Here is a 15103-nt window from a genome sequence, read left to right as displayed (position 1 = left end):
CATCCGAAGCCATGTTTCACCTGCCAATTTTGTCTTCAACGAGTCATAATCAATGAATTCTTTGCTTCTAAGATTTGAGTTTTCTTTTTTTATTTTTGTTTTCATATTCAAAGTAAGGACTATCGGATGGTGATCAGTAATCAAATACTGTAAAATATAACCATTTAAATCAATATTTCCACCCTGTCTCCAGTTTCTGATAAAAAAGTGGTCTAAGCAGCTTCCACTTTCTGGACGAGTGCAACCATTTATCACCGACATGAAACCGAAAGTACTCAATATGTTTTTATATTCTTCAACAAATGAATCCTCGGACAAGAGGTCAAGATTTATATCCCCTGTGATGATATGATGGCTCTGTACATTTTCATTTTTTTTTAAATATTCTAAATTCATTATATATTCATTATTCAAGTTACTCATCAGATACCTCCTCTATAATACCACAGATTACTAGTCTGTGATAATACCATGGATCCGGTCTTGTTCCACGTTTCGTAAATCTGAAATTGTGTATTAGGAACATAGGAAGGCGAGGAGGTATTCGGAGTAATCATATAAGGTTCTATGAAGGTTACTCCTAATACGTCGGGCGTTTCTATGTTTATTGGTTAACCATAGAAACACCCGATGTATTAGGAGGCGTCAGCAGCATAGAAAATTTTATGACTTCTTTGGATACCTCCTCGCGTTCCTATGTTCCTAATAACAAATTTCAGATTTACGAAACGAAGAACAGGACCGAATCCATAGAATTCTCGAGGAGGTAACTAATGAGTAACGTGAAAGATGAATTTATGTATTGTTTATTATTGCTTCAGCGGACATTTTAATCTATAATTCTAATATATACCTACATTTTGATTTATCAAACTTATATTAGAAGTATGGAGAAATCTTTTTTGTAACTTTTTAATCAATTAAAGAACATATTATACAATTTTATATTTTTAGTTGTAAAATATTCTAAAAATAAGAAGGAAGAATGAAAAATTGATACGAATTTCAAGAAACATCCAAGTACTAAATATAGTGTATTTAGACATTTTACAAAAGTAATTTGATATCTAGTGTTATCTATGTATATTATTTATCTATAGGCTGAAGGAAAGACTGTAAGACATGGTTATTTTGGTATCTTGTGATTCTTTTCACTTAGTATTTTCTTTACCACAAAGACAGGTACTGATTCAGATGAAATATGAAGGCAAATAATAAATTATTGTTATTTTGATCTTGGAACTGAGAGGAAGCTAACTACCTCCTACATAAAGTAGATAAATCTATTTTTTGAAATGAATCTACCAAAAATCTTTGGTCTACACAACTAGATATAAAAATGATATTCAATCTTAAGTCAGCTCCTTTCTAAAATATTTTGAAACAGAGATTCAAGAAATAAATCAAACGTCTCAAATACCACGTTTATAATTTCTTCATGAAAATTTATATTGAATTTATGGGTAAGGTGTTCAAGCCAAGTTAGTTTTTGGGGTAATAATGAATATATGCAATGAGGGAAATAAAGCACATATTTGTCAATGTCATTTATTTGCTCCGTTCCATATATAATTATTTGTGATCGAGTTTCACGTATAAATAAAAGTGTCTTACCTAAAAAATAACTTTTACTCTTAAGCTTCAACATAATAAATAGATACCATCAAGGCACAATAAAAATCACATGGTTTATGAAAATTTCATTTTCGAAGGCACCCATATGGACACATAATATATAATATATTTATATATATAATTATTTCAAATCAAACTATATAACATAATCACTCAATATTACTTGAAAATTATATGACAATTTGTTTGAATTCAAAGTAAAATTCAAAAATTGAATGAAATTTATTCATAAAATAGTAGAGTAAATATGTATACAATTTTCACTAACTAACGTTTTTCACTACTATCACTTTCCAATGTCATTTGGTTTCCTTATATTCTTGATAATTTTGAAATACAACAATTTACTTTTATATTGAAGAAATACCAAACTCTAAGAGGGTCTTCAACTATCACAGTTGTATGTGTTAATAACCACTTCCTATTGAACAGAAAATTTAAGAACCGAATTCAGAATGTCCCCTATTTAACAATGAAGAAATTGGGCTAGTATGTTCCAGTTTTGCCCAGCATCTGGTTTACATAAAAATTAAATTGGCCAATTTGGAATTATCGATGAAAGAAATAGAATTAATGTCTTCGAATGATAAAAATAAATGAAGACTTGAAATCAAAAAATATGTTATGCACTCTTATATATAAAACATGATAACGGTGCAAGATATATACAAACATAAAATCTGAATCCTTAAAATATACCTCTGACTAAAAAAAAATTAAGTTCCACGCCACGCTACTCTAGGAAAATCATTGATCATACTATGCTCTCCGATATAAAAATTCCGAATGCGTCTTTTGCGTTGAGTATTTACAATTGCAGGTTTGAACTTCTTTACTAGCGGAAAAATTTCAATATCCTACCAATCTCAACATTGGGTTTTTGCAGAGAATGGAATTAAACCAAGGTTGCGTTGTTGTTTTCTTGTTCTGGAGACTGCGAACTGTACCACAAATTTTTGTCTTGAGGGAAGTGGTCCTGGATTGGAGTTGTCTGATGGTATTCCATACTGTTATTCATATGGTCCATTTGATTTGAGCTACTGTGGAAAAAGAAACATTTAGAAAAATTCTTATTTTAAAGTTTATTTGTAGTCAGTGGAAAATAAAGGGTGTTTTTTTAGAGCTATAGAGCTTTAAATTGCAATAAGACAACGATGGATTATTCGATTGACATGAATTTTATTTATCCGCAAGATAATCTTGTGGCATTACATTTTAAATATGATTTCTGGCATATGACTGCTACGGCTGGCTCGGATGTAGTCCAATCTGGACGTCCAATTTTCGATGACTTTTTCCAACATTTGTGGCCGTATATCGGCAATAACACGGCGAATGTTGTCTTCCAAATGGTCAAGGGTTTGTGGCTTATCCGCATAGACCAATGACTTTACATTAGCTCCACAGAAAGTAGTCTAGCGGTGTTAAATCACAAGATCTTGGAGGCCAATTCACAGGTCCAAAACGTGAAATTAGGCGGTCACCAAACGTGTCTTTCAATAAATCGATTGTGGCACGAGCTGTGTGACATGTTGCGCCGGCTTGTTGGAACCACAGCTCCTGGACATCATGGTTGTTCAATTCAGGAATGAAAAAGTTAGTAATCATGGCTCTATACCGATCACCATTGACTGTAAAGTTCTGGCCATCATCGTTTTTGAAGAAGTACGGACCAATGATTCCACCAGCCCATAAAGCGCACCAAACAGTCAGTTTTTCTGGATGTAACGGTGTTTCGACATACACTTGAGGATTAGCTTTACTCCAAATGTGGCAGTTTTGTTTGTTGACGTAGCCATTCAACCAGAAGTGCGCTTCATCGCTAATGGGCGTAGTGCGCGATACGTATTCCGCACAGAACCATTATTTTCGAAATAAAATTGCACTATTTGCAAGCGTTGTTCAGGCGTGAGTCTATTCATGATGAATTGCCAAACCAAACTGAGAATAAATCACTTGACAGCTGTTAAATCGGTCGCCATCTCGAACAGTAATGCCAACTTAAAGTTATATACCTCGATAAAAAACACCCTTTATATTGCTCCAAGAAATTAACACAGCACAATTTAATTTCAATATAATCATTTTTGAAACGCTTTTATAGGCCAATTGAAAAGTCCCCGGTTTGATTCACAGATGGCAATGCTAGTATTGAATCCATATGATTTTTTGTTAGTACAAACCTTCAAACGATACTTTCAAAATTTGACAGCAGTCCGACTATCAGTTTGTGAGATATTGCGTTGTGAGTGTAGCTACTTTTGTTATTTGTAAAAAGATGGAAAAAACAAGAATTTCGTGTGCTGATAAAATATTGCTTTTTGAAGGGAAAAAATACAGTTGAGGCAAAATCTTGGCTTGATGAAGAGTTTCCGGGGTCTGCACTAGAAAAATCAACCATCATTGATTGGTAAGCTAAGTTTAAACGTGGAAATGAGCACCGAACATGGCGAAAGCAGTGGACGCCCAAAAAAGGGCTGTAAAAGACGAAAAAATCAAAAAAGTTCACAAAATAATTTTGAATGAAGTTGATCAAGATAGCAGACACTGTGAAAATATCATCTGAAGATGTACATCATATTATTCACAGATATTTGTACATGAGAAAGCTGTGTGTAAAATGGGTGCCACTTGAGCTCACAATCGATCAAGATTTGAGGAAAATTAAATATATTGGGATTCCACAAAAATTAGATTAGATTTGAAAGTATTCAAGTGGTGTGTCCAATTCTTGGAGCAGGGTATTATAAACTTACACTGAGCCTCTTGGTGAACAATTATTTTGTAGATTGTGGTGGTGGTATAAATTCTTTGTCTCGTAATGATCTTGCAAGTTTCTGGGGAAATTATTTGTTCTATCCAGTGTCACTCTATCCTCGGAAGTAATACTCTTGGAAGGAGATTTCTTGAATTTTGTCGAGTACTTATAAAAGTCTGACATTTCAAAAGGTTTGGTTTCCTCATGGTACGGTTTGCAGTGACCAGCTTGAACTATAGTACAATTTTTAGGAATGTTAAGTATATTATTGTTGAACAGTTCCATATTAGTTTCAGGTATCCTGGGAGATGGATTCGATTCTGCCGGTATTTCTAATGAAGGTTTCGTCATAATCGGCGAAGGTATACAAGTATTTGATAAATATTTTTCTTCCGGGGATAATATAGGAGGAACTGTTGATTGGCAACGACTAACTACAGAAGAAACTGGGGAACCAGGACTGTCCAAAGACGTTTCTCTCCTGAAAAAAGGAAGATAATTAGACTTGGAATTATTCATTATATTCATCTCTAACCATTCCTTCTGTTTGTTACGTCTTATTGTGTTGTTGGATCTTTCATGAATGCTGCGATTTTCACTGTCACATGAGGAATTGTCATCGCTAGGCCAGACATTATCCAAAGTTTGTACACCTACACTCCCTAGCGACTGTGTTCTAACCAATTGTCTATCTTGTGAATGCCTAGTTTGAACCTGAAATTAAAAATAAGTAATATCCGACTCATAAAGTGGATCACTTTCTTACTTGTGGTGAATGCATAACACAGGGTTTCTTTTGATCTAACGAATAATTAATTGTAGCCAGTGTAGCAGATTTGTTATCTCCATTCGGAGAAACTCTTTTTTGAATTCTCCTATTTTTCCGTCGGTCCAAACTTCCAAACCTAAAAAAAAAACCATTACATGTACATGATTGTTTATGTTTTACTTAAAAGCTATCTTAGTCAATATTGGTCTTACAAAAATGTTTGAATGGGCAAATATGAAGTTTGTTTTATGGGGACTCAGAATTCAGTACTACGAAATACAAAAAAGCATTATCAACATATAAATTTTATGTGAACTGGTATTCTTCAAATGGAACACCCTGCTCTTTCTCCTGATTTCAAATACACTGCGCAAAAGAATTAACGCACATTATGGAAATCTCAAATTTATTCTACAACTGAAGGTGTTCTCAATGATAATTATTTTTATCAGAATTATGCATGCATATGTTATCCACTTTCAACGTTTTTCTTCAATACATATGTTTTTTCCCAGCAGGAATAAAAAAGATGAGATTATCAGATTTTGAATGTATTGGCTCCATTCTGAAATCAGTTGTTCTCAATCAATTCTAGTGATCAATAGTTTTTCTTTCGTTTGATTTTCTACACTCGATCGCTATGCAACGCGAAACACGCAATTTGACCCAAGAGGAATGTGCCCAAGCGGTAGTTTTGCGAGAAGAAGGGTGGACATACACAAGAATTGCAGAAAGGTTTGGAGTTTCCCATACAAGTGTGTCCAGAATGTTGCAGCGATTCAGGTATGAATGTCTGAAGACCAGGACAGGGTAGACCACGGGTAACAACTGCCATTCAAGAACGTTACTTGAGAGTTTCTTCGTTGAGACAACGGTTTGCAACCGCTCGCCTCCTTCAAAATCAGCTTGAGCAAACTCATAGGGAAATCTTCAAGGTTTCGAAATACTAACGCTGTGTCCTACGTGAGCGAATTATTGCGAGCGATGAGAACGACGCGACCAAACGCGATTTATCAAACCTTGGAATATAATAGCGCTGTCCTACGTGTAGTCGTATCGGTCGTAAAACTGTTTCAGGCGAATTTCGCGCTCTGTCGGTGATCAAATTATTTGATATTTCCAAGAGGAATTCGCGCGAACTTCAGTAGTTCTTGTTGATGCAGGCATGTTTACTTCGACCGCTCTACAATGAATGATTTAAACGAAGTTTTAATACTGGCTGTTAGAAATTCCAGTATACTCTGGGATAAGACTGATAAAAGATATCATAATCGACTGTTAGTGGATAGAGAATGGAGTAGAATTGCCGATGAACTGGGGGAAACAAGTAAGATTGACAAATTAACTATGTATTATATACACTGAGAGAAGTGTTTATTTGATATTATAGTTAATGAATCATTTATTGGATCTATGGTCAGACAAATATTAGTTTCATGGAAATAAATAATTTATTTGAAATCCCACCAATAATCATCATTTATTATTCCACTTCATTTATTTACGTATAACTTATATTAATAATTCTGAAGAAATATCCATTTGAAGGAAATAAATATAGTTGAGGTCAATATATCATTGAGTAATAATAAATAAACCTTATTTATATGTAATATGTAGGTATCCATGCAGATTGACAATAGTAATTTACGTAACAAGTCCGGAAAATAGGGTTTTTTTGGACGAATAGACAAAATTCCAGGACGAGCGTAAGCTCGTCCTGGAAGTCTGCGAGTCCAAAAAAACCATTTTCGGGCGTGTTGCGTACAATATTTTTTCGGCAATCATGTAGAATAACACTATCGCTGCTGCTTTCCATATTTTATTGCGATTGCGATCAAAAAATATGCAAATTTTTGACAACGAATTTCATATGAACTGTCAGCCGTTATCTCGGTTGCCATGGATTCTATGATTCTTTTCCGGCCTAGTCCGGGAAGTACGTACTTTCCGGACTAGGCCGGGAAATGCTACTTTTTTCTTCTTCATTCTTCTTTTTTAGGCGATTCGCCTGTTTCTTTCCGTCGAATCTCTGCCTACACCGACAAATTGTCGCTCCATCGCTTTCGAGGGCGTCCTAAACTTCTGCGACCTAGTGGTGATTTATCGCGTGCAATTCTGACCATCCTTTCCTCGTCCATTCTACTTATGTGGTCGTTCCATTCTCTCTTTCGACCCAATACCCACTCATTGATATTTTTCACCCCGCATGTTCTCCTTATATTTTCACTTCTCTCCCGGTCGAGTAGTGTCTTTCCAGCTATTCTGCGAAGTACCCTCATTTCGGTGGTCTCCAGTAGTTGTCTTGTCCTCGCTGTGTCTGGTCGAGTTTCAGCGGTGTATGTCATAGTTGGTCTTACTACTGCTTTATAAATTCTGGCCTTTGTTTCCACTTTGATGTTTTTATTTCGCCACACCGTGTCACTCAAACATCCCGCCACTCTTGTTGCCCTCACTTCCTCCTCAACATCACCACAGCCTGATAATTCTATGCCCAGGTATTTGAATTTCATTTCTTGTTGGATGACATTGCCATCGACTTCCAGTTTGCATCTTAATGATGTTTTTGATGTCATGCATTTGGTTTTCTGGGTTGATATTGTCATATTGAATGATTTGGCAGTGCAATTGAAACGATGTAACAGCCGTTGGAGGTCGTCTTCACTCTCAGCCACCAGTACGGCGTCATCGGCATAGCAGAGAATTTTTATTTCACGGTCGCCCATTCCGTATCCCTTTAGTGTACATACATTCCCTATCACCTCGTCCATAATGATGTTAAAAAGGAGAGGGCTACTTTCTCAGAGAAAAAGCGTCCGCGAAGTGAGCACTTCCCGGACGGTTGCCGAAAAAAAATATTTCAATTCAGTAATGGTTAACGTATTTCTTAGATTTTTTTTTTTTTGGTTGTTTCTATATAGTCAAATGTTGTAGGAAGCAATCTACAATAACTGTGGAATAAATTTGGAGAAGTCCTTAATTGTTTATATAAGTGGTGAAACTCTCCAAAATTCATTCGTTCCAAAAAAAAATTATTTGTTGGATTTCTCTTTCCTCCCATTTTTCTGCGTCTTACAATTAGCATTTTTAAAGCCACATTTTCACATATGAATAATTCACGTTTTCTTGACCACCTCATTATAACTGTTTCTCTACAAGCGTATGACAACGGACTGATCTTCCGCAATGCACAATCCCAACCCAACCATATTTATGTCGCGTCGTGTCGCGTTTGTAGATTTCAACGTAGGACAAAAAAAGTCGCGCTGCTCACATCGCTCGCTTAGAACATAAAATTGGCGTCGCTCGCGTCGTAACATTAATCGCTCACGTAGGACATAGGGTAAGACATCAGATCATAGATCTCCTATTCATGTAAAGAAAGAATAGGAATAGAACAAGCCCAAAAACTCCCCCTATTTAGTTTTCTCATTTTATAATAACAGTTTACCTCTTTTCTCTCTGCCAGTTGGAGTCCATAGTGGAAGAAGAATTACACCAAATAATTTCTCCACTTTCCTTTTTCCTCCAACATCCACCGAGTCCGGCATTTTGTTCATACTGCTGATGAGGCTGAAGTTGGTGAGGATTCTGTAGATTGCTTGATACAGAGTCGGAGCTGCTGTTTTTAAACATGTAGGACTGCTGGGATGGCACTGGCGAATTGGAATACTGATATTTGTTCAGATTACCATTCAAATTAGGACTGGATTGCCTCGATATAGGAATCGGGTTGCTAGTGGTGTATTTGACATAATTCTGATAATGTGCAGGATTAACCATCGTCTGGTAATACCTTGGATTATTATATTTAGAGCTGTAGATTGTGGACATGTCGGAACAACTAGGAGAAACTTGAGGAGGAAGATGGTTATGAGGAGAAATTGTAGGATTGTGTGAGGTTAAGACTCCATGTGAAGAAACAGGACTTCCTTGTTGTACAGGCGTGTAAGACACGTGATTATATTGGAACTGGGTCGTGGGATATGTAGGACTACCATGAACATGTTGATAATTTGCCGGTTTTGGATTGTAAGTTGGTTGTGAAGGTGCGTAACTTTCTCTCCTGAAATTATTGAAATAAATATTAACCTCAAAATTTTTGACATTTCAGCTCTACCTACCTTTCAATGTATGTTTTGTAACCTGTGAAATTCAGCTTGTAAAATGACGAGGATAAATCTTCAAATTTCATCTGTTGGTTCATGTCATAAGAAACTTCAGGATTTCTATTTGGCATCCTCTGATGTAGTTGGGGATACATTTGTGTAATATTGTCGGACTGTAATGTATGTCGAATAGATCTTATGCTCTGTCTGTGTTCGCTCTTTCGGAATGGGTCATTTGATATCATAGATAAGCCATCTTCTGAAAGAGGATTATGAAAAAAGGTTTTCAGAACGAAAATTATAACATGAAATATTAGATTAATTCAATTTATTCATAAACCAGGCTAGTCTTAAAGTTGTACATTAAATATAACCTAGATTAGAGTCAAATCTGGAAAAAAAAATGAAGAAAATGATTCTCATGAGATAAATCTATAGTCAAATTCAATTTACAACTTCAAGACTAACCCTGTAGATACAGTCAACCCAAATCCATTTTAGATTAATATACAGTTTTATAGAGCAGTTTTTTTTTTTTTTTTAATTTACTGACCTGGATCAGATGGTCTTGGTTTCTTTTTTTGTTTTTGTTGATTGTTCACCGAAGTTTGTTCTTGTTGCTGCTGGAGTAAATGAGCCTCTTTTAATAAAGCAATTTTTTCTTGTAGAACTTTATATTCCCTTTTATGATGTTGGTATTCGGATTTATGCTGTCGCCTTACAGTCTAAACGAAATAATTGATTGAAATATAATATGTAGTTTTTTTTTTCAATTGCAAACAATTATAGATAAAATTCTAAATATTGTATGTACCTTGCTTAAGTTTTGTTTATGAGCTAGGCCTAGTGCAGCTTCAGCCATATTAGCATGGAGTTGTAGTTGTAATTCTAAATCTGCAATGTTTTCTCCTTTATTGTTAGTATATTTGAGCAAATTTTCTGGCAACATATATGACGTCCCAATTTTTCGCCTTATACTTGGAGGTGACTCTCCAGGCTGCAATGGCATTTCTGAAGGAATAATTCCTGTGAGATCTGCTTCCTGGTAAAAAAAATAATTTTAATATTTTTTTCATTTTTGGGTCAAACAAATATCATCAGAAAATAAAAAGTGTTATGTGTCAATTTATTTTCTAATTTGAAAAATATTGAATTATTTTTCATAAATATTATTGCATTAATACTCATTGTATATTATCATAGTGATGATAGTGTTTGTTATCATAGTAATGACTGATATCAGCTCATATTTATAGAAATATATAATTGAGTAATCTGCAATCTCTATAATTCAAACTCAAATGTCAATTACTGATTAATTATTATCTCTGATAAGAAAATACAACATCACTAGGAATGGAAATGTATTTTTTTATGATTCAAAAATGCAATGTTTTTGAGAAATAAATATCAATTCTTGGATTTGATAACACAGGTTTTGATTGAAATGAGTGCGATTACCAAAATATAACCATATATCATAGATTTCAGATATTTATGGTCAATTACACTTGCATGGATATTCATTTGCAATAAGAATTCAACATACCTGTAGACATAATTCTCTCAGTTCTTTCTCCTTATTGTTTAAAGCTTCTTCAATAGACTTTTTCCTCTCTTGTAAAGCTACCAGTCGAGCACTATTTGAATTACTTGTTGCTCCCATGTTTACACTATTATTTTGCATTAAAACACCATGTTCTAATAAGGAGTGAATTGATATTATTGCTTATAATTTCTTGACTATTGTTTTGATTATCGTTGAACTGGTACTTACCCATCTTAATGATATTAGTTTGCAACAAAGAAAATCATATTTTTTATCCATTATGAATGGGACCATATTTATAAATTACATGGTTTCCGCACTAACATATAAGGGAATATTTTATGATGAAATAGTAATGTTATTAATATACATTTTAGTCATTGTTTTATTCCAATTTCTTCCTGGCTAGTTGACAAGTTTGGGATTTTGTTGACAACAGTTGACATTTTTTTATTAGTAAACCATAGAAATACCTAATCATATACAGTACTTCGTTAATCTATATATCTAACCTATATATGTTATTATGGGAGAACAGTAATATTTGGGATGACCCATAGACCTAATATGAATCAATCAAATAGATATTAGGTCTATGGGAAGACCACATTAATATTATTTTCATATTTTATGTTGGCTATGGTCAGACATAAAAACTCTCTGGTTACAAATTAACTGTTTTGTTATTGACAGATAGACATAAAATAACCTCATTTTTCTTGTTCCTGAACTGATAAATATTTTCTCTAAGATTTTCGAGGTGTTTTCCGTTTGTCTAGAAGAAACGCAAACATCTGTAATCAAAATGAATTTCCTGAACATTACTACTGATATGGACTGGAATTTAATAAAATGTATTGGATATTTATATTCCGGTGATTCTCTTACTAAAGAAAATGCTACAGCTTTGCAATCCTTTCTTGAAGAATCCATCAAAAATAAGTACGGAATTACCAAAGACTTCAGACACATCGTTTCAAATTGTATTAAACCAGAGTGTATTGATAGAGTTGAAGAATATAAGCCTGTGATCAATATTTATGAGGATAGTAAAGCATCTAATTCAGATAATGAATTAGAATTGGATCTATTGAAAGAAGATCTCATGTGTGTAGTTTGTGAGTAAGTATAAGAATTAGAATATATAATTAATATTTATATGTTAGTTTAAAACGTCATCGTATTCTGTATTTCCATATGTGTATAAGTATATTGTAAATGCCAATATAATAAAACAAAAAAAAATTTTAAGTGAGACCTAATAGACTTATTTTTCAGTGGAATGGATGTTGCTGCGAAAAATCAACTTCTGGAATGTTCTCATTGCCATGCACTTTATCATCAGGATTGCCATGATCCAATTGTAACATCTCAGGATTCTTTTGAGAGTTGGGTTTGCTCTACCTGTAAGGTGAGCATAAACATTGGACGTGATATAAATGATTTGTATCAATTCTCTTTTGGATTAATTTGCTATTTATGGGTTTGCTTAGTGAACACTTGGCCTAAGCTTCTGTTTTATGGCTGTTGATAACATTCTTGCTTTCTTTTACATTTTTATGACTTAAAAAATTTTGACTGATCTTTTTTAGATTTCAAATTATATATTCAGTTCAAATTCAAATCCAATATGATAGTGATACTTCAATTCACGAACTATGCTATTAACTTTGATTGATTTTTTGAATTAACGGTGAATCAATAGCGTAATTTGAAAATATAGATTAAACTAACATAATAGCATGAAAGATTATTCAGAGATCCTTTACTAAGAAATAATAAATTCTATTGAATATAATTGAGGAAATTTCAGTGCATAATCAATCTTATCAGATTCAATAGATTCCAAATTATACAATTACAATAACATTCAACAACATAACTTTTTCACTTTACAAAATAATCTTAGCTTTCACTTGATTTTATGATTTTCTGTTCTCTATATTTTCAGAAGGTTCTTGAATATGTTTCAAAATAATAAGATCTGTTCTAGGTATACTGATTTATGCAGGATTTTGTGAAGAAAATATACTTGTCAGTGTTTAAATTCAATAACTTAAAATCTCCATCTTTGAATCTCTTGTGTGTCAAGAATTTTGATTTTTCAATGACTTTAAAATGCTTCAGGGAATTTGTAAATGTTCTCTTCATGAATATTTTACATGACTTCACAGATGATACATGTTGCTTCTATTTCAATTATTAACCTCAAGCAGAAATTGGAAAGTATTATTTCTGATATTTCGTCAACTGTGTCCAATTTATTGGGGTAGTAATACTCGAAGATCAATTTCAGAATTGAATAGTTTCTTTGTTTTGGCATTTTTGCTTCAAGGGGAAAGTTCTTGAACATTAACAGTTCTACAGATAGCCATTTAAAACATAATGTGATCTTAAAAACTTATTTTGCAAATCAATATTCCCGAATTATTCAACTCTTCAAGAATTCTTTTTAGTTGATTATCTTTTTTTTGATCATTGAATCATTTTTACAACGGTAACACAAATTCAAATTATTACAGGAAATTAGTAAAAAAACAATAATATATAGCGCACCTTCAAATAATGCTACCCCAAGTACTCCTCAATCTGTACCTTTGGTGACTTCTTCAAATTTGAAACTAACAATTTCAAAGAGTCACAGACATAGTAGCAGTTCTGACAACTATAAATCTTCGAGTGATAAATGTAAGTCAGATGTGTGATTTATAAATATAGTATGTATGTAGGTAGTGGTAGTTTGGGTTCAAAACTTGTGCAACTAACAGCATCAAGAAGTCTATTTGTTGAAAATAATTTAGTTTGAAATATTTAATTGTGTTATTAATGAAGTTTTGTTGATTGCATACTTCGAATTACTGGTAAAAATAGGATCTGTAGGAATTTCCGAACTTTCATTTTGTAATTATCATTTCATTTTTTTTCCATTTTTTTGTAATTATCTTATTTGGTGATTTAGTTCATTTTATATAAGTTGATATGTAATCAAAGTTTGTTAGCATCTATTTTGTATGTCTTATTATTGGAGTTGGGATCTCTGGGCCTCTTAATATCACACATTGCTTTAGCTTGTAAAAATCAAGTTTTACTCTTTCAGAGATGAGATGGTTCAGAAAGTTTTTTCGACAGTTTTAGCATTGAAAATAAAAAATGTTATATAGAAAGCAATGAATGGATTTGAATACTGCCTGATTTGTTTTGTTTCAAAAATTTTTTTTCAAGCACTAGCGAGTTAGAATCATTGTATTTCTTAGTTATTGATTGATATTGATATGCGCTATTGTGGTTAGGTAAGGTTCATTATGCATTCATTTGGTTATGTAATATATGTCAACATTGATAGTGTACAATATACTTGTTTCTGTGATTATACCAGTCTATACTTATGATTTTTTTTTACGTTTGAAAATTTTGAATCTGATTATGGAGTACTACAATGTTACAATATCACAAACTCAATAAAAAAATCACACCAGTAACAAATTGGTGAGGGCATTTGTTTGAAATGATGTCTTTTTGTGTTTTTCTCATTAATCAACTTTGAATTTATGAAAATTTATCTGGGATAAACCATTTTGAACACTAATTTCATTCTTCTCTTTATAATGGTGGCTTTACCAACAATATCTAATTTTCAGCTTCTAGTGGAAATTCCTCATCCTCCTCAAAATCCTCCAGCTCTACAATGTTGAAGTCCCATTCAGGCGGCAGTTCGAGTTCAAGAAATATTACACCGAATATAAATATCATCAGCGCTGACAAACGCATACAAAATATGAAAAAGAAAGCTGCTAAGCTACAAGAGAAGAGGAAACTTCCAAAACTTTGTTGATTGCAGCACCCATTTGCAAGATACTGATGGTGATTAAAAAAAATTTGAACAAAATACATTAACGTTGACATCATTTTTGATAAAAGTACAAGTATTAGTGGCATTGTATAAGAGCGAGTTATTAAAATGAGCACTTGAGAAAAATTGCCTGAAAATAATATTTGATACCTGGTACTTTTATCAGCACTGATCTTAAAGAAAAACGTTCTCTTTAAGAAGGGTAAAGATACTAGTAAATTAATGTTATGAAATTAACAATGTTGTTTTAATTGTTTGCATATATTAATGAGATCTTGAACTAATTTCTTATTGTAGAATTTACATGATTCTCTTGTAGTGATACTTCAATAAATTTATTGGATAATTTTTAGTGATATTTTCATGAAAAATTGTTCACTCTCCGTGATTTAAAATTATTGTTGTTATAACTTAATAATTCAGTAATTTTCTC

The 15103-nt window shown here is 33.1% G+C and overlaps 2 protein-coding genes across 4 annotated transcripts; one reads left to right on the top strand and one right to left on the bottom strand.

Moving 5' to 3' along the window:
- Nucleotides 1-1841: 1841 nt before the first annotated feature.
- Nucleotides 1842-11533, bottom strand: LOC123686283. 3 transcript variants are annotated; one of them, XM_045626326.1, is made up of 10 exons: nt 11049-11533; nt 10821-10972; nt 10086-10313; nt 9825-9996; nt 9287-9530; nt 8614-9228; nt 5160-5298; nt 4929-5107; nt 4392-4874; nt 1842-2675 (listed from the first exon to the last, which is right to left on the bottom strand). In XM_045626326.1, the coding sequence occupies exons 1-10, from the start codon at nt 11050-11052 to the stop codon at nt 2531-2533; spliced, it is 2361 nt and encodes a 786-aa protein (XP_045482282.1). In that variant the 5' UTR covers nt 11053-11533; the 3' UTR covers nt 1842-2530. The 3 variants fall into 3 exon arrangements, with proteins under 3 accessions (XP_045482282.1, XP_045482283.1, XP_045482284.1); XM_045626327.1 differs by having other exon boundaries at nt 1842-2672; XM_045626328.1 differs by having other exon boundaries at nt 9287-9527.
- LOC123686288 (integrator complex subunit 12) lies at nt 11525-15026 on the top strand. The gene is made up of 4 exons (XM_045626342.1): nt 11525-11942; nt 12099-12231; nt 13343-13508; nt 14459-15026. The coding sequence occupies exons 1-4, from the start codon at nt 11626-11628 to the stop codon at nt 14650-14652; spliced, it is 810 nt and encodes a 269-aa protein (XP_045482298.1). The 5' UTR covers nt 11525-11625; the 3' UTR covers nt 14653-15026.
- Nucleotides 15027-15103: the final 77 nt, after the last annotated feature.

The sequence above is a fragment of the Harmonia axyridis genome, chromosome X (assembly GCF_914767665.1).
Source record: "Harmonia axyridis chromosome X, icHarAxyr1.1, whole genome shotgun sequence".
Lineage (NCBI taxonomy): Eukaryota > Metazoa > Arthropoda > Insecta > Coleoptera > Coccinellidae > Harmonia > Harmonia axyridis.
This window is presented reverse-complemented; position numbering and strand designations above follow the sequence as displayed.